This window comes from Budorcas taxicolor, chromosome 2 (genome assembly GCF_023091745.1).
Source record: "Budorcas taxicolor isolate Tak-1 chromosome 2, Takin1.1, whole genome shotgun sequence".
In the NCBI taxonomy this organism is placed as follows: domain Eukaryota; kingdom Metazoa; phylum Chordata; class Mammalia; order Artiodactyla; family Bovidae; genus Budorcas; species Budorcas taxicolor.
In genome coordinates, this window is record NC_068911.1 from 132,991,715 (window position 1) to 133,010,631 (window position 18,917).

The 18,917-nt window shown below is 36.3% G+C and overlaps 1 protein-coding gene across 1 annotated transcript; it reads right to left on the reverse strand.

Annotated features, from left to right (window-relative positions):
- Window positions 1–110: 110 nt before the first annotated feature.
- TYW5 (tRNA-yW synthesizing protein 5) lies at window positions 111–18,768 on the reverse strand. The gene is made up of 8 exons (XM_052635605.1): window positions 18,639–18,768; window positions 13,463–13,617; window positions 9,299–9,368; window positions 6,682–6,726; window positions 5,937–6,074; window positions 2,904–2,991; window positions 2,400–2,516; window positions 111–367 (listed from the first exon to the last, which is right to left on the reverse strand). The coding sequence occupies exons 1-8, from the start codon at window positions 18,714–18,716 to the stop codon at window positions 111–113; spliced, it is 948 nt and encodes a 315-aa protein (XP_052491565.1). The 5' UTR covers window positions 18,717–18,768.
- Window positions 18,769–18,917: the final 149 nt, after the last annotated feature.

Below are 18,917 nucleotides of genomic sequence, written 5' to 3' on the forward strand. Positions count from 1 at the left end.
CTGAACAAAGATTAAATGTTTAAAAAACTAATTTACATCTTGTTACACTTTTCCAATATTTGGGCTGAACTGTATTTAAAAGTTTATGCTCACTGCATTCATTTCATTATTCATTCAAAGTTTTTGCTATAGGCTTTGTCTTGAATGTGCAAGACCATTCGCCGTGCATAGAAGTCCCTGTATTCCTCTGGTAATTCAGCCAGTGTTTTTAAGGCTCTGTCCAAAATTTGTACAGCTCTTGATGCTGCCGTCAGATCTTTGTTTCCATAGGTATCCGTTTTATCATAGCATTCAGATGGAAGGTGCTTCCAAAAGACATTCACTCCCACTCCAAACTCTTCAGAAATTACATTATGGAACCATAAAGCTGAAGAAGTATTTAAAAAAAAAAAAAGTTAAAAATAAAAGCTACAGTTAAAAAAAAACAAAATGTCAGTGAAATATCACAAATTGCATATAGCCAATTCAAGAAATAAATCTTATAACTAGATCCCTTCGTTAGCACACTCCTAGCTTTTAACAGAATCATTTTAACTTTTATGAACTGCCAACCAATTTAAAGTGTCAATAGCACAACCCTACGTTTAAAACTTCTGAAAGTAGCAATTTTTCCTTTTAACTTGAAAGACACAATAAAGTTCTATTTGTTCTTTTATAAAGTTCTATTTGTTTTTTATAAAGTTCTATTTGTTTTTTAGATCTGTAATTTGGGGCTGTGTTTTTTGTTACTTGTTTACACTTCCTGAGTCACATACCACATCAAAAGTGTTCATTTTTTATACACAGAACATTTCAATTATTTGAGGAGTATCTTTGACCTTTTCTGACTCAGTACAGTACTTTTGTCCTCAAAGACTTCCTGTTTAAGCTGCATTTGGTTCTCTAACTTGCTTAAAATCTGCATTCATTGTAGCCTCCCCAGTTTTATATTTCTAAGGCAGTTACAAGCATCCTATGTTAACATTCCTTTAAATATATATATAGAAGTAAAGCAAATATTTTGGTTGTGGAAAAGATAACTAAACTTCGTATAGCTAATTAATATTTTACTTCCACTAGAAAGTTTACTTCTTTGTTTTCAATTGAGAATAAATATTTTCAAAGCATAGGTGCTAAAGAAATATTAAACCAACACTACACAAAGATGAAATCCTAGTCACATCCAAAAAGTGTTTAATCTTGTGACAGAAAGGAAGATTAATAAGATGCTAAATTTTAGAAATAAACTCATTCTAAGAGTGCTCTAGAAAAAACAAAAGCTTAAAATATTTTGATTTACAAAACTAGGTTCCAACCATGGTTTTAATCTTAACTACTCTTTCTTTCAGAACCTTGTTTTCCTTATTCAGTGTTAACAGGGAAAAAAGCTAACCATTCTGTTAAATTTAAATCCAAAGATGGGACTTCTGCTCCTATTTCAAAATATCTGCAAATGTTCAGTATTTTTTTCTCCTTTAAAGTTGTATACAGAATAAGGCAGAACTGCATCACCCTTAATCATGCTCTCGATATAAAACCCCCAAATTTAAGTAATAGCAATGGATTTAAAACACAGTGTGCTGTGACTGTTTTCAATGAAGATTGAGAAGTCAAGGTATTAAACTTTTATACACAATTATGTAAAGTTAACTAAACAGGACAACACAAAGATTAACAAACTATGGTTCCCTGTCCTCAAGGAATTTATAACCTAGTCTCAAATAAGATCATATTATTATTAATACTTTTAACTATTTTATCACTCAAGAGGTATTATTATAAACATATTAACATATATGAAAGGTAAAACTATAAGCCAATTTGTTAATGTACCCCTTAATATTATGATTTTTATAATTTTCAGGTATTCAGTTTTGTATAATTACAGATGTTAACTGTAACACTAGTTACTAATAACTAATGCCTATATACTGTTCAAAGAAATTAAGTGACACTAATTCAGACTGTAGAAAAATAATGCACAATAGTGTATATCATAGGCATTGCATTATAACATTTGATATTTATAATATTATTTTTGGCTTTGAAATATATTTACAATTTCTTCATAATTACTTAAGTGACAGTTCTAAAACACATGAATATTTTAGAAACAAAATGATTTTAAAAGTACCATGAGGTATAATTTTTTGCAGATATAAAGTATCTTGCTTAGTATCCTTTAGTAAAAGAACTTAAGAGTATAATAATATATTTATAGGTTGTCTTTGAAAAACAAGACTTAATACTGTAAAAATCTGTCTTAGCATACTTTAAACACACATACATTTGTATATAAAAAATCATCTTGTATAGGATAGGATACAGTTAACAAACTTTTGTATTAAAAAAAAATCGCATAATGGTCAGGTGAGTATTAATATTATAAAAAGCAAATTATTGAAGTCTAGAAATCTTACCAGGAATGAATAACACATCTCCAGCTTTAAGGGAACATTCATACCTTCTAGCCTTGGAAAACAGTGGATATTTAGCTAAGTCTGGGTTATCTATGTTCAGTACTTCTGATTTAGAACCTGAAAAGTTCCAGAACAGGATGATATAGATTGAATAGTTAGCATTTTTTTTAATGACCACAAATATAAATTTGAAATTTTATTTTTTTCCTTAACAACTACTTTACCGTATCACACCGTGAGAACAATTACTCTTCTCCTGAAGACAATTTTCAGTGACCTACCCTAAACATTGACATTCATGTAATATAATCAAGATAATCTAAAAATTTCATTCTTCATATAACCTATCATCTCATGTATAGACATACACAATGAAGAACACAATACAGAACACAAATACAACACAAGAATCATAATTAGGAAGAAGCCCTACAACGTTCTTCTGAGAATGAAGACATTAAAAAAACAAACTTGAGAAATTTATTCTTTAAAAAAAAATAGTACCTGATAAATATAAATATTGGGCATCTCGAGGACTGAACAGAACAACACGCTTTTTTCCTGTCACTTGTATTAAGAAGTTATCCATTACCTGAAGGCAAATAAGAACTTCTGAAAAAGCATAAAATTCTAATATACAGAATCAATGGTATTCCAAACAGTTAACCATAAATCCTATCTTTTAATAAAACCTGACTCAGATTACCTAAAACTCATAGTAATATTCTAATTTAACAGTGAAAACAGATGTGTTACACAACTGCGTCATTATTTCTCCAACACTACCTTAAAATGGGAAGGATTGGCAGGCCATTAGAAAATCTGCTCAGAACACTATTTGCCTTTGCTTCATCATTATGACAGCAACTGCAGTATCATCTATTTGAGGCTCCCTTTGGTAAGTATGACCAACTCCCCTGGTGGCTCAGATGGTAAAGCGTCTGCCTACAATGTGGGAGACCTGCGTTCAATCCCTGGGTCAGGAAGATCCCCTGGAGAAGGAAATGGCAACCCACTCCAGTATTCTTGCCTGGAAAACCCCATGGACAGAGGGGCCTGGTAGGCTACAGTCCATGGGGTCACAAACAGACACAGCTGAGTGACTTTACTTTCACTTTGGTAAGTATGGGTTTCCCAGATGGTACCAGTGGTAAAGAACCTGCCTGCCAGAACAGGACATGTAAGAAATGCTGGTTCTATCCACGGGTCTGGAAGATCCTCTGGAGGAGGGCATGAAGCCCACTTCAGTATTCTTGCCTGGAGAATCCCATAGCCAGAGGAGCCTGAAGGGCTACAGTCCATAGGGTCGCAAAAAGTTGGACCCAACTGAAGTGACTTAGCAAGCACACATGCACGTTGGTAAGTGTTTTAATTATCTATCAAGGAATACTGTAAGGCTAACGTCAGAGGACAGGATGAAAGCACTTAGAAAAACCAGGTGCTGAGGAAACACAAGGTAGTGCTGCAACCACTGACACTCTTACTAGATAGCCAACCAGAATTTGGTTACAGGAAAATATATTGAATTTCCAAATTATTTCGAGAGGACCATAACTTAGCAAATAATTTTGATGAACTTAGTAATAGTGGAGCAATGTAGACTTTTATCATGTTTTTAAGGGTACACTGCATTAGTACAAATTTTGAAAAATCCTAAAAGCAGAGCTACAAGGACTTCCCTGGCAATCCAGTTATCAAGACTACATGTTTCCAATGTAGGGGGTACAGGTTCAATCCCTGGTTGGGGAACTAAGATCCCAAATGCCTTACAATGCAGCCAAAAATAGAAAAAGGAAAAAAAAAGGCAGAGCTACATTAATTCTCAGCTAAGGAATTAAAATATATACTAAGCAAGACATAGTCATGATTCTTTACATATTACTTCAACCTAAGCATTTCTCCCTTAACAATGACTTATGTAAGCTTTAACTATGTAACTAGCATTCCTTTGACTTATTTTTAAGAAAAACTTCATAATATTTAAGATAAAATGGATACTACACAAAATTTATGAATACAGTTAAAAGTATGAGTTATCATTTTCTCACCATACTATTCATGTAACTAAAACCTTAAACTGTCGTGTTGGAGAAGACTCTTGAGAGTCCCTTGGACTGCAAGGAGATCCAACCAGTCCATTCTAAAGATCAGTCCTGGGTGTTCTTTGGAAGGAATGATACTAAAGCTGAAACTCCAGTACTTTGGCCACCTCATGAGAAGAGTTGACTTATTGGAAAAGATTCTGATGCTGGGAGGGATTGGGGGCAGGAGGAGAAGGGGACAATAAAGGATGAGATGGCTGGATGGCATCACTGACTCGATGGACATGAGTCTGAGTGAACTCCGGGAGTTGGTGATGGACAGGGAGGCCTGGCGTGCTGTGATTCATGGGGTCGCAGAGAGTCGAACACGACTGAGCAACTGAACTGAACTGAAAACCTTAAAAAATGTTAAGATCTTATATCTATCTCATTTAATTATATCTAAATTCTCCCAAGAGGTGCTCAGCTATAAAACACTATAAAATATACTTCTAAAACTTTATTATAAAGTTTTATATTTAGAACTTTTCAAAATATTCTTTTATCTTTGGAAACCTATCAAGGGGTCGCAGAGTCAGACACAACTGTGCAACTAATGTACACACAAGATATTGCTTAAAATTTTCTAAATTTCTCTACCCAACACCAAACTAAACACAAACCTAGATTTTTAATGTTTTTAGCTATTTATTTGCATGTGTTTGCACGTGTGTGTGCATGCTCAGTTGTGTCCCACTCTGTGACCCCATGGACTGTAGCCCACCAGGCTCCGCTGTATATGGAATTTTCCAGGCAAGAATACTGGAGTGGGTTGCCATTTCCTACTCCAGGAGATCCTCCCAAGGGTTAAGCCCACATCATTTGTGTCTCCTGCATTAGCAGGTGGATTATTTACTGCTGTGACACCTAGGAAGCTCATGCATATGTTTAAGCAAATAAAACTGTATCACCATAGAATAAATATTCAAGATCAATATCTGTGCACTCACTGCTCAATAAATACAGTAGACACTTGACATTCTCAAGGGATATATACCCTAAGACCTCCAGGCATCTCCAAATTTTTACAGTTGGAAACGGCTCTCCACAAACTTCTGCCTTTCTCCCAAACAACGGTTCCATCTAGTCACATGTATAACTTCAACTTTAACATTTTTTCCACTTTCAGCTTCCCCCCTCATCTGGTGTCCATTTTCCACATGTTAAAAAAACAAAAAACACTTGAAAAAACTCAGTATATATATTTATAATGATGAATCAAGAACAAGACCACAGAGAAATGCAAATTTAAGAAACTAACTAGGCTCTAGCATTAACTAAATAATTTACTCCCATACCATTGCCTGGCAAAGCACCTGGTTTTAAACCTCATGTTTCAGCAAATTACATGTCAGAGATCTTCAGGGTAGCCTCCCAAAAGTTAACACTGTGAATGTTCAGTCTATAAATTCTAAAGGCTACTGTAGTTTTAGATTTCTCATTTTATGTAGCATACATCATAGTGTGTCCAAAGTTGTAACCCTGGTGAGCTGATTCGAAAAACACTGGAAAAGAACTGCTCTTCTTTGAAGAATTTTGGAAACTTAATATCTCCTTCCAATAAAGGAAACTGCTTTCTGATATCTGCAACATCCTGCATTGAGAGAAATACAATGAGAATTTTATTCCACAATACTGGAGTAATGCTTATTTTATCTAAGCCTGTCATCAGAGCCCATGAAATCATGGAAGAATGGTGCAAAATTCTGCTCACTGTTTTAAAATACTAGGATGTGACCATAGTCAACACATGATCTTTTAAGTGAAGGAATGGCAGACTGTGTAATTATACATTCAACGATATCACTATTGTTAACCTTTACATGCTTCATTAATAGGAAAGTTAATCTTACTCTAAGCAAGAATCATACAATTGCCACCTACTTAAATGTAAGAGTCATTAACTTGAATGTTATCAACTATGTAAAACCTGTGGCTTCTGCTAAGAGAGAAGACTAAAAGAAGGTAAAGAAATAACATGCCATAAAGAGAAAAGATAGAATCTGACTTGATCATTTTAGGGACTGCTTCTTAACTGTGTCCATATTAATTTGACTCTGAATACATATATATGAATTATCCAGGTTTTTTATATCATTTTAGATTTTATTTTATTAGCTGAATGGTCATCTGCAAAATAAGTAGAATAGATTCCTTAATTGTGGAAAGATTAGATAACTTTTTACATTCAGAATTCTTACCTTTCTAGGGTCTTCTCCAAGTGATCGGAGGTAGTACTTCTCATCCTTAAACATGCCAAAGAAAAATAACATCAGTATTCACTTAAAAAAATTAGAAAGTAAATACAAAAGGAAATAAATTTGAAAATCTAACTCAATTAAGCCATTTTCAAAAAAAGTTCCACTTTCTTCCCTTTCTACTAATGCTCTCTGGTGGCCATATGAAGAAATGTCTCTATATGTGCTTGTAATAATGACAAGATCCACAAAACATCAGGTAAAATAAATTCTTTATACAGGCAACACATGCATACCACATCTAAAGCCACAAAGCTTAATTTAGATTTTAAATTATTTACAATCTTAATTAGCATCTTAAGACATTAAAGAAATCCCATTTTTATAACACACATGATCTCAGAGTATCATTGAGGGCTAACAACAAACTTCGTGAATATAATGCAAATATAGAAGATAATATATTTTATACTTTTAAAACTAATTTTTTTTTAAAATCTGAAACACTGTATTTTATAAAGCTAAGCTTATCCCTAATCATAATTCTCAACCCAAATCATCAAGAGGCAGCTCAGGTATGAATTAGAACTATGTCATCTTATAGTAATAAACTTAAGTTGATGCTTTAAAAAACTGTCAATTACAACTTCATTAAGTAGCTCTAATAGGGAACTATTTGAATTACAAAGTATACATTGCCTGTATTTTCTGTAATTAGTAAACTGAGCCACATCAGGTCAAACACAGGGGCAACCCAACACAAGAATTCTGCCTCTTTTATACTTACATTAAAATATTATAGCACAAACTTCAAAATATATCTCATTTATCATAACAATATATTATACATCTATGTTCATAGATTTTACTTAAATACAAGATTTACTGATTTTAAATTTTTAACTAGTACCATATCAGGTAAGTTTCATAAATTTATTACTAGCTAAACAGGTTCAGGGCTTGCCTGGTGGCTCAGACAGCAAAGAATCTGCCTGCAATTTGAGAGATCCAGGTTTGATCCCTGGGTTGGGAAGATCCTCTGAAGAAGGGAATGGCAACCCACTCCAGTATTCTTGCTTGGAGAATTCCATGGACAGAGGCTAAGTCCATGGGGTTGCAAAGAGTGGGACAAGACTAAGCGACTAACACTTTCACTTTCAAACTCGTTTCAAAGTCTGTTCTTCAAAATTCTAAGAGTTATCCACCAGTTCTAATGTTTCAGGATATAAAATATAAATTTATGTGGCAGATACAGAGATGCACCACAGAACCCTCTTCAAGAAAAGATTCATTAATTGCAAGGTGTGTGATAAACTTACAGCTGCCAGCTGTTAACTCCTTCAGGTCCACCTCACCCTTTGAACTGAAGGTCGTGCTCTTTCTAGGGTAGCCTCAACCAATGACTAAGCAAGATGGTAAAAGGCCTAGACACTGCCACCCTGGACAGGATTCCTCTAGGAAGTAGTCTTTGCTCAGGAGTTCCACATGGAGCTGGCAGAATTGGTAAGCTCTGAATCACTGCCTGATGGCACCCTCTATCCAAATCTTCTCCTTTTCTTTCACAGGTATTTTCCCCAATAAGTCTTTTGTAGTCCTAATTTCATCGCAGCATGTGTTTCCCAGAGAACTGAACTGACAGTCCAATTCATCTTACACATCACCCTAACTTTTAGACTTTAATACCATTACCTTATCCCTATTTCCTTTATTTCACTTGACATTTCATGGCTATTTAAATCTGTGCCACACATTACCCTTGGACAGGAAAGTACCAAAGTGCAGCTGAACATACATGTTAAAGCACGACTGTAAAGCTAAAACACATTTTTCAGATACAGCTAATGGAATCAGTTTTGTATATATTCTAGTCATACAATTAGAATCAGACATCTGGGATTTGTAGGGATAAAACATCACGTGATGAAAGAACAGAGAAAATGTAATACCTTTTACCACCAAACTGACCATCAGCCCAGCTGGCTCAGATGCAGACAACAGCTTTCTTCAAAGCTTAAAAAGCAGTTTATTTTTCAAATGTGCTTTTGAGATAACACAGTAAACTTTTTTTAAAATATATTTATAAAAGCCTCAATGTCTCAAGATATTTAAATTCTATTCTGCATTATTTTGAGCTGGATTATTATGTAAATAAGTAGAATTCTTCTGCATATAATCCTGAACAAATGTTACAGCAAATATACACAACAGAAATCACATTAATAACAATAAAAAAATACAGAAATAGTCTTATAGATATGAAAACAAAGTTCTCCTTTTTAGCATCTGAACTTGGCATATCAGACCAAAGCATTTTCAGAGGAGGTAGTATTAATAACTAACATTTAGTGAGTGATTCCTACCTATCAGACACTGTGCTGAGTGCAGATTTTATTGAGTTAACTGTCACATGAAACTTATGAAATAAGTACTATTACTGTTCCTATTTTACAGATGAGAATACCGAAGCACAGAAAGGTAATGAGGACAAGGTTTGAGATCTAATAAATAGCACAGCTAGGATATATGGAAAGCTATAGTTCTCATATATCTAACATTCTTTTATAAGAAAATAATTTCATGATTATAATGTTTTCTTAAGAAAATGTGTAAAAACAATTACCTCTGAAATAAAGAATTCCGTATGCTTTTCTTCAGCTGCCCTTTGTACCAACTTGTCAAAAGGTAAAGTTCTAAAATAAACACAAAAGAAATGTTTCTGGTTTTATGGTATATATGGAAATACACAAACTTGCAAGCTTTTACTGCTACCAACTTTCAAGTTTCATGGCAAAACAAGTCTCCGGATGAACGAGGCAAACTACTAGTGCTACTGTAGAAGAGATAACAAGCAAACGGTCCCATGAAGACAAAGCCCCTCCCCTTCTCACCAACCTGCCTGCCTTCTAGCAGGACCAAACAAAACTGCTCTCACCCTTCTATACCACATTCTATCATTTCAGGCTTCTGAGTAATAGCTCAAGAATTCCAGTGAAATGATAAAATTTTATTCTTAAATATTTCTGCCCAAAGGCCCATCTCCTTCCATCCTGGTAAACAGGACTGAACACTGTACAAGAAAAGTTTGAGTGTGAGGGTTACCTTCTCTGAGTCATATCCTATCTGTTCAATCTTCTAGAATCGAAAGTACTGCCCACTACCTGAAGATGATACCTTATCAGAAACATCAAACACAGACAATGACATCATCAAAGGCATCTGGGTCACTACACTCTAGCCTCCACACCTCTGATTAGGAGCTGTAATCTTTCGCTCTTACTAACAAATATCTTTCCACTTGAACTCTTTAACAGGGAGGTAAGATTTCCTTGTAAGAAGATGAACATGCAATGCTTTCCAAGAAACATAGTGGGTTAACATAAATGTGGAATGTCAGCTATTTGAACAGATAACACTGTTTACTGAAAAGAAAAAGACCCTCTGGGAATCCCCTGGAGATCTAGTGGTTAAGACTATGCTCCCAATGCATGGGGCATAGGTTTGATCCTTGGTCAGGGAACTAAGATTCCACATGCCACGCATCTCGGCAAAGTGAAAGTGAAAGTAAGTCGCTCCATCATGTCCAACTCTTTGTGACCCCATGGACTATATAGCCCATGGAATTCTCCAGGCCAGAATACTAGAGTGGGTAGCCTTTTCCTTCTCCAGGGGATCTCCCCAAACCAGGGACTGAACCCATGTCTCCCGCATTGCAGGCAGATTCTTTACGAGCTGAGCCACAAAGGAAGCAAATCTCAGCAAAAAAAACCAATTATTTATTATGTCTGGACTGGAAGGATGGTGACTGAACTCTTAATTGTTGGGAAGCAGAGGACGTGGCTTCCCTGTGTGCAGTATAACTCAGTAACTGAGCACATCCCTTGGAGGAACTGAGAAACTAAGGTCATAGTCATCTTATGCTACAGGTTGCTGTGGACTATGTAGCTTAACTAAACTAGGGTATCTCTGTATCTACCTCTAGTCTTGTTCCCTCACAAGGAAGTTATCACTTAGTGAGCCAAAAATGGCTTCTGAATTGGTATAAGGACTCTACTGATACTATCCTGCTAGGATGCTGTTTCCTGCCTTGTACCCCTTTGCAAAGCTAAGATAATCTGATGCCAGATTCTGGACTAGCAGGTGTCAATTTGAATTTGAGGACACTACTGATAATTATGTACAGTGGACATTGCAGGAGAGAAGAAAGAAGGCTGTCATCTACTCAGACCAATCTACTTCTATAGTTTCTGGCAAATAATATCAACAAATTTATTTGTTCAATGTTTTCCATCTCTGATCTCACTGTACACCCTTCATTTCTACCAAAACATCTTTTGAAGAGTTTGGAAATAATACAGAAGCCTCTGCAGGCCAGAGCTACCTCTGTAATTGGTGCAGTTGCTAAGGTCTTCGAGAGAACCTAAGACCTTTACAAGAACAGGCCAGGTAGAGTAGTTCAGTCCAAAGCAGAACTTGGGTGGCCTCAGCAACCTTCTCCTTTAGTAGTACCATCCAAGCTGAGAGAAGGGGGAAACAGGCATATCAACTGCGAAACTCTTCGGCCTTAAGGTCTCATCTACCCTATGCATGTTTCAGTATGAAAAGCACCTGCTATACAATGCTCCACTTGTCTGGACTGACATACAGACCAGCAAGTGAGGTAGTATCCAAGAAGGATTAGAACTGTTAGGACTCTGTAGAGTCAGGCAAATTTGGGAATAAGTCTTGGTTCCATCATTTCAAGCTATATTTACAAGCTTGAGTAAATTATTTAACATTTTTAAGCTTCTGTTTTCTCATCTGTATAATTATCAGTTAAAAAAATATACCTCATAGACATTTAAATGAGTAATATAATTTAGGATGCACAGTACCTGATATATAAGAAATGTTCGATGATAGATGGTGGGGTTAACAATAATGGTAACGTAGCAGCAAGCAGTTAACAACATTCAGAAAAAGAAAAAAAAACTCCTTACTGTTCTGTTCCCCATTTTGGAAAGGTTTCTTTCCAAGATCAGGAATGATGAAAGTGTAACAAACAATAAGAGCAGGATGACAGGAGTTAGACGATATGGATGTGATAGGCAGAAGCAGCAAAGCTCATGTAAGACTCAGACTTGAGAAAAAAAACCTATGGACAGAATACCAACAGTATCCTTTCAAGGCTCTTCCTTTTTATGTATACGGATTCTGGAAGAACAGTAAGAGCTACCATGAGGAAAGACGTAAAAGCCAAGACTTGGGAACATATTTATCTTCAAGTGTTTAAAAAGCAGAAATGAAACCTTAATCTAAAGTGTTAATAATGAGATACGTGCGTAGGTTCTCTTACTTTCCAGCCTCTCTCTGTGGCCTAGATGCCTCCCTTCTTTCCTGTTCCCCAATAACTGCAAAAATGACTACATCTGTTTTCCTTCTGTCTCTAGGCAAATAATCTTGCAACTCTTTAGCAGCTCTAGTGAAAGGCTTAGAGGAGCTGGAATAGGAACTATTACATAATATACGTGCTTCAAAAACATGTTTTGAAGTTTATAGGACATGACATAACATTAAGGCAATTCAAGACGAAGTTTCAATACCCATTTGTTACAGCACTGGGCTTCCCTGGAAAATAAACATCATTAGCTGCAGGCTGAGAAACACTCATCATTCCAGCACTTTCTTCCACTTTCTTGTTTAATAAAAAATGAAAAGTTCTTACACTTGGAAAAATCCATAGCAATTAAATTCAGTTTATGGCCTATTAAAAACCAAAACTGTAACAGCAAATATTCAAAGAATCAAATACCAAGAAATGGTTTGGCAAGCTGCTATACAAACTTGGAAAACTCTAATGAGAAAAGTATGATCCTGGACACTGGAAGCTCTGTTTAGCTCATCTCTAAACTCTGGAAGGAACAGTGAGAGCCACCTTTCTTTAAAAAATCAGTCTTTTGTGAACATGGTTTTCAATAGACTGGATTTGCTGGAAACTACACGTGCTCAGAATTTGAAAACTGTTTTTAAATTTAACATTTTTAGTGAAACTCAAGGGAATAAACTCATGGGAATAAACAGCATAATAAAACTATACGATTACAGCATTTAAAGCTTTCAAGTTCAGATATACCACAGCTTTCAACTATCTTTTAAGACACCCCAAAACATAAAACGACAACCATGAGGGAAATTTAACATATTTAAGATTATTTTGTCAAAAAAGAAAATTAAGTCATATTTATCCAAGTTGACAAAAGATTATATATACCAAACATAGCAACCACCTGTCTTATATTTCTGGAGAGAGCAGAAAAAGAAAAAACAAAAACAGGAGCTTATACTTAACTAAAAACAATCTGGAAGTAGAAAATCTTCCAAAAAATAGGGCATTTAAAATTAAAACAGGTTATGGAGGAAAAGTTTAGAATTTACAACTCTAGATAACAATTATTGATGTGGGAAGATCAACTAATCAATGAAGCGCTAAATGAATACTGCACATCCAGCTTTAGATGTAATCTAACTCTAGTTACAGAAATTCTCTGCTCTTTCCATAACTCCAGAGGGTATTGGGTATACACTCTATTTTTAAAACAGTCTTTGGAAATGTCTTTGTATAATTATGTAAGCTGAGAATTCTTGTCTTTTAAAAGCCATTCTTTAAAAATTAGTAAGCTATTCTATAATTATATCAAACAAGCCAAGAGAGAAAATGCCATATGGTCTTTGTATAATAATGCAAAAATATTTTACAGGTTTAAAAAAAGTTACGTATATCCCCAGAGTAAACCTCAGAAGAAAATACCTATATACAAAGTTTTTACTAATGAAGTCCATCTGGGCAACTGCAGCAACATGAATTTTCACCTCTTTCCTCCCTCCGATTTGGCTGAGGTAATCCACTGTCCATTTGCTTGTACATGCTCCCAAATCAATTCCTTCCAACACTAGAGGTTTTCTCTGTGTGGGAAAAATCAACAAAAATTAGGGAAAACCAACAATATATCAAGGGTAATAAAGGGATAAAAACAAATAAAAAATGACTATTGATCCCAAGATGCTCAAAATCAGATCTTCTGACAATTCATGCTGTAACTACAACAGGAAGAGGAAACTATGTAATATACTTAGAATAAAATTTTAACATTAGGTAAACAAAACCAAACCAAACAGCAATACTATCATAAGCTCAGAAACAAGAGAAGTCCGAATATTATTTAAAGCATTTTTATGAGTGTTATATATATAACAAAAAATACAACTGATTAAAATTTGTACTTTATAGTCAAATATGGCTTGAAACTTTTTATTTTGATAACCATTCTAAACTTATGGAAAAGTTACAAGAACATTACAAAGAACTCCCATATACCATTTACTCTGAGTCACGAGTTGCTAATTTAACACTCTGCCCCACTTACTTTACCATCTGCTCTCACTCTTGCAAAGCGTGTATAGAGACATATTAAAAGTAATTTAATTTTTTCTAAACTATTTCAGGGTAGTTTTCCAAACTGTCTCTATCATGCTCCTTTATCTCTAAAACTTGAGCATGTTTTCTGAGAACAAAGACATTCTTTTGCATAATCACAGAATATTTATCAAAATTATATTTAACAGCTATAGTACTTTTATCTAATCCAGCTTGTATCCAAATTTTGCTAATTGTCTCTGTATTTTTCCCCTACTTCTGAGATACCACACTGCATTTAATTCCTACTGCTAAGTCGTTTCAGTCGTGTCCGACTCTGTGTGATCCCACGTGTGATCCCACAGACGGCAGCCCACCAGGCTCCCCCGTCCCTGGGATTCTCCAGGCAAGAACACTGGAGTGGGTTGCCATTTCCTTCTCCAATGCATGGAAGTGAAAAGTGAAAGTGAAGGTGCTCAGTCGTGTCTGACTCTTCGCGACGCCATGGACTACAGCCTACCAGGCTCCTCCACCCATGGGATTTTCCAGGCAAGAGTACTGGAGTGGGGTGCCATTGCCTTCTCCGACACCTCTTTCAATCTGGAACAGCTCCTCAGACTCGTTCTTCTATGACCCGGACATTTTCTGAAGAGTACAGGCTAGTTATCTTATAGAATGTCCTTCAATAGGCATTTACATGCTTCTCCATGATTAGATTCAGCTGATGCGTTTCTGCAAAGAATGTACCACTCAGTATTGCTGAGTGCAAAAATTGTGATTAAAAAAAAAATCACCTTCTACAGGTACTAGTTGGTATTCTAATGTAAGAATTAGCTCTAACTTCTCCATTTTTTTAAATTGAGTTATAATCTACTGATATAATTTTGAAGCTCAAGTTATCCCAGATTTGGCCAGTAAGAATACCTTCAAGCTGGCTCTTCTGACTTTCTGCCTGGGCACATCCTACTTTATGGCAAAATAACATAATCCAGTATTCTTGTACCTCTCTGTCCCAGCCCTATAGTTATTTCTTCAAGTAGCTCTGGTTTCTTCTAGTGGGGAATGCTGTTTAGGAACAATGATCTGGGTGCTAAATGTGTTCATGACTACTGATTTGTCATTACATATAGGCCTTTTCAGGGGACGGAGCGAGGAAACACATCAAGGTGTGTATATACTCACTCCCTCCCCCCACCCACAATATACACCCATACACACACACTACATATGCATATGGTTGTTTTTCTCTCTCTCAATATGTACTATACACACACACACAGAGTCTTAATGGATGTATCATGAATCATGATACTTCCAATATGGTTACCTAAGTCCAAACTTATACCACAACATTTATTTCAAGATTTCTTGTTCATATATTTGTAAACTACCTGCTCTCTTCCTGAGAAACCTGGTTCCAATCATCCTCAATGTTTAATCAGTTGCACAATCCCAGAATTCACAGTAAGTACTTCTACAATTGCTAAGTTATACCACTGTAAAAAAGTATACAAACTAGAATTCAGCATTGTTTATAGTTCTTTTTGTTTTTAGACTGCCATAGAATCAAAGTATGGGCTTCCCTGGTGGTTCAGATGGTAAAGTGTCTACCTGCAATGCAAGAGACCCATGTTTGATCCCTGGGTCAGGAAGAACCCCTGGAGAAGGAAACAGCAATCCACTCTAGTATTCTTGCCTGGGAAATTCCACAGAGGAGCCTGGCAGGCTCCAGTCCCTGGGGTTGCAGAATTGGACATGACTGAGCAACTAACACATTCCAAATTCATAATCAAAGTACTGTGTTCAAAAGTGACTTAGGTTACTTCTCCTCTCTCCCTTAATTAGGTTCACTTGTTTATATTCTATACTAGAGTTTTTTTTTTAATTATTCCTTATCCATGTTAATTTTATTATTACTATTATTTCAGAATATAAAACATTAATGTGATCTCCAAAGTCAAAATTAGGTCAAAAAAGGTCACCACATCTATACTCACCCATGTTGTAATCACTCAACCCCTATAGATAACCAGTCTCATTAATATCTGGCTTATCATCCCCATGTTTCTTCTTTGCAAAGTGATCAAAAACCATATAAATTTCCTTATTTTTTATACAAAATTATACATTGTCTTTTGTAATTTTTTCTTTTTAAAATTATATCCTGAAAATCACTGTTATCAGTTCAGATTTTCTCTCATTGTTTTTTTACAGCTTAGCACACTATAGTGTAAATGGACAATTTAATCAGTCTCCTATAGTAGGTTTTTTAGGTTATTTGTAATCATTCTCAAACATAATAAATACTAGATATTTTCATACTGTTCAAGTACATTCCCAGAGTAAACTCCTGAAGAGGAACTACTACATCATAAACACATCAACAGCTTTGTTAGATATGCCAAATTCCCCTCCATTAGGCTTGTACTGCTTCTGCTGCTGCTGCTGCTGCTGCTAAGTCCCTTCGGTCATGTCTGACTCTGTGGGACCCCACAGACGGCAGCCCACCAGGCTCCGCCGCACCTGGGATTCTCCAAGCAAGAACACTGGAGTGGGTTGCCATTTCCTTCTCCAATGCATGAAAGGACTTGGCATAAAATGAGTGCCAGTTTCCTCAGAGACTCACAAAGAGTGTATTATTAAAGCCTTTTGATTTTTGCCAATATGATACATAAATGGTATCTATTCTTTAAATTCTCTTATGAGTAAAGCTGAATGTCTTTTCATGTGTTTAGAGGCCATTTTTATCTTTTTGTCAACTGTTCACTTTTTAATCAGATTTTTGCCTGCTTCCTCATTAATTTTTAAAAGTTCTTTACATACATGTGCTTTTGCTGACCTTTAATGAAATATATATTGTAATATTTTCCTTCCAGTTTGAACTTGATGTACTCATATTTTAATCTTTTATTACACTTGAGTCATAATAAGGAAACCCTTCCATAGACCTAGATTACAAAGAAATTTATCCATGTTTTCTTCTAGTACTTATGTAATTTCTTTTTTTATTTAGATCTCTGATCCTTTTGGAAATTACTTTTGTGTATAGTGTCAGATATAAATCTAATTTTATCATTTTATAAATGACTGTGACTATCCAGTTGTCCAAGCACCATTTATGTAAAAGTTCATCTTTGCCCTAGTGATTTAATGTCATATTCATCACATGCTAAATTTCTATATGAATGGAAATTTATCCAGACTCTGGAAATACATACATAAAGTCACTCAGACTTTCTTCTCTATTCATCTGGTCTGTCTATCCATGCAACTGTACCACATTGTTGGTTATTAAAACATTTTAAGGACTATATCCCTTCTCAGCTTTTCTTAAGAGTTTCTTAAGTAGAAAAGTCTTGTTTTGCAAATTAGTTACTGATTTCTAGTTTTATTATACTGTGATTAGTATTATTTGCAATTTTCCACTTTACAGTGTTTAGTGATGCTTTCTTTGTAACATATTATGTCTTGTCTAGGAAGGCTAAATTACAAAACACTTTTTGCTAGCCATCTTACAAAGCATTTACATATTCATATATCATCTGATGGTCACAATTCTGTCCTGAAGGCATCTATATACTAATGTGTCCCGTGGTGGGGAAGGACAACCACCCATCTAGCCTCGCCTCCCAAATAAATTAAGACTTGAATCCTCCTCGTAGTTTTCTACCTCCTAAAAGAAAACTTCATCCCTGACTTTTGTAACACTCAGAACTGTAGCTCTAGAACCATCCTCAGAGATGTAAATATCAAGTAAAATTACTGGGGTAGGGGGTTCTTTATCATGAGCAGGCTAATTGTAATCTTATGGTTTGTTTTTTTAAATATCTGCTCGTCTCTTTATTCTCAGTTTTTCTGATGCCTAGATTCCCTTGCAAAAGCACTGCAAGTAAAAACACTTTCTCCCCCAATAACATTTTTCTGAGTTTTGTTTTAAAGAACTAAGGTTGGAATTACAGATACAAAAGAATCGAACGTCTGGTCTACAACTCACGTTAGTTAGAATTCAGTGGAAGTTTCTCGTGGGATTCCCATTGCTTCCCCTTTTGGATCAGTGCAGTGAAAAACTGCTCCTTCAAATCCAGTAATTAGTGTAGACTAACAGGCGCCATTCAAGCTACTGGGGGATAGGGGTCGGAGGTGGGGCGCGAAACTGCCCCTAGACTTTTAAGAAATTCGACGAAAGATTTAAAGACCTGGGGGAGGCGGGGGAGGGGATTTGGGGGTGGGTGAGTATTTCCCTAGGGTGCCATGGTAGTGGTATTAGACTCCTTGATCGAACTCCCGCAAGGCAGCTAGCGGGGCTTATTAGGCAAAATATTTCTCGTAGTCAGCGCTCTGACGTCCAACTGCTTCCCAGAAACGTGGAACGGTGCTAGCCGAAAAATTTAATAGATGAGACCGTCAACATCCCCCAGGTGCTCCCTTGGCCGCAGGGCCAACTAGCCACTTTAAACTGACAACCTTCTCGCCACAACCTGGATCCCAAGAAACCAGTTCGGAGCCGCTCGAGTGGTAGGAACAGGTATCCACCGACATCCCGTGGTTCCGCCCCGCGAGAGGGCCTCACCTGCGGATACAGGTGCTCTATGAACTGCTCCTGCGAAACGCCCTCGAATCGGGGTACTGAGAAGCGGGGTCCGGCCATGGTTGTTCACGCCAATCCTCTTCCAAGTCCTGGGACCCTCTGCACTAACACGTTCCTCAGCGCGCGATCCGCCCGGAAACAAGACCCGGAGAGAAAAGGTCCGGGAGGCAGGCTGAGTCGCGAGAACTGCCGGTTCCTAGAGTGGGGCTCGGGGCCGACAGGCTTATGATGGAGAGCAGAGAAGGGGCGAATTCACCAGAG

What these genes read in the sequence shown, in the direction of transcription:
- TYW5 (XM_052635605.1), bottom strand. Translation starts at nt 18,716, where the DNA reads ATGGCCGGACCCCGCTTCTCAGTACCCCGATTCGAGGGCGTTTCGCAG. An exon ending in TTGGAGAAGACCCTAGAAAG is followed by an intron (nt 6,075 to 6,681) that starts GTAAGAATTCTG and finishes CTCTCAATGCAG; the next exon opens with GATGTTGCAGATATCAGAAA. An exon ending in AACTTTGGACACACTATGAT is followed by an intron (nt 2,992 to 5,936) that starts GTATGCTACATA and finishes ATTTGCCTTCAG; the next exon opens with GTAATGGATAACTTCTTAAT.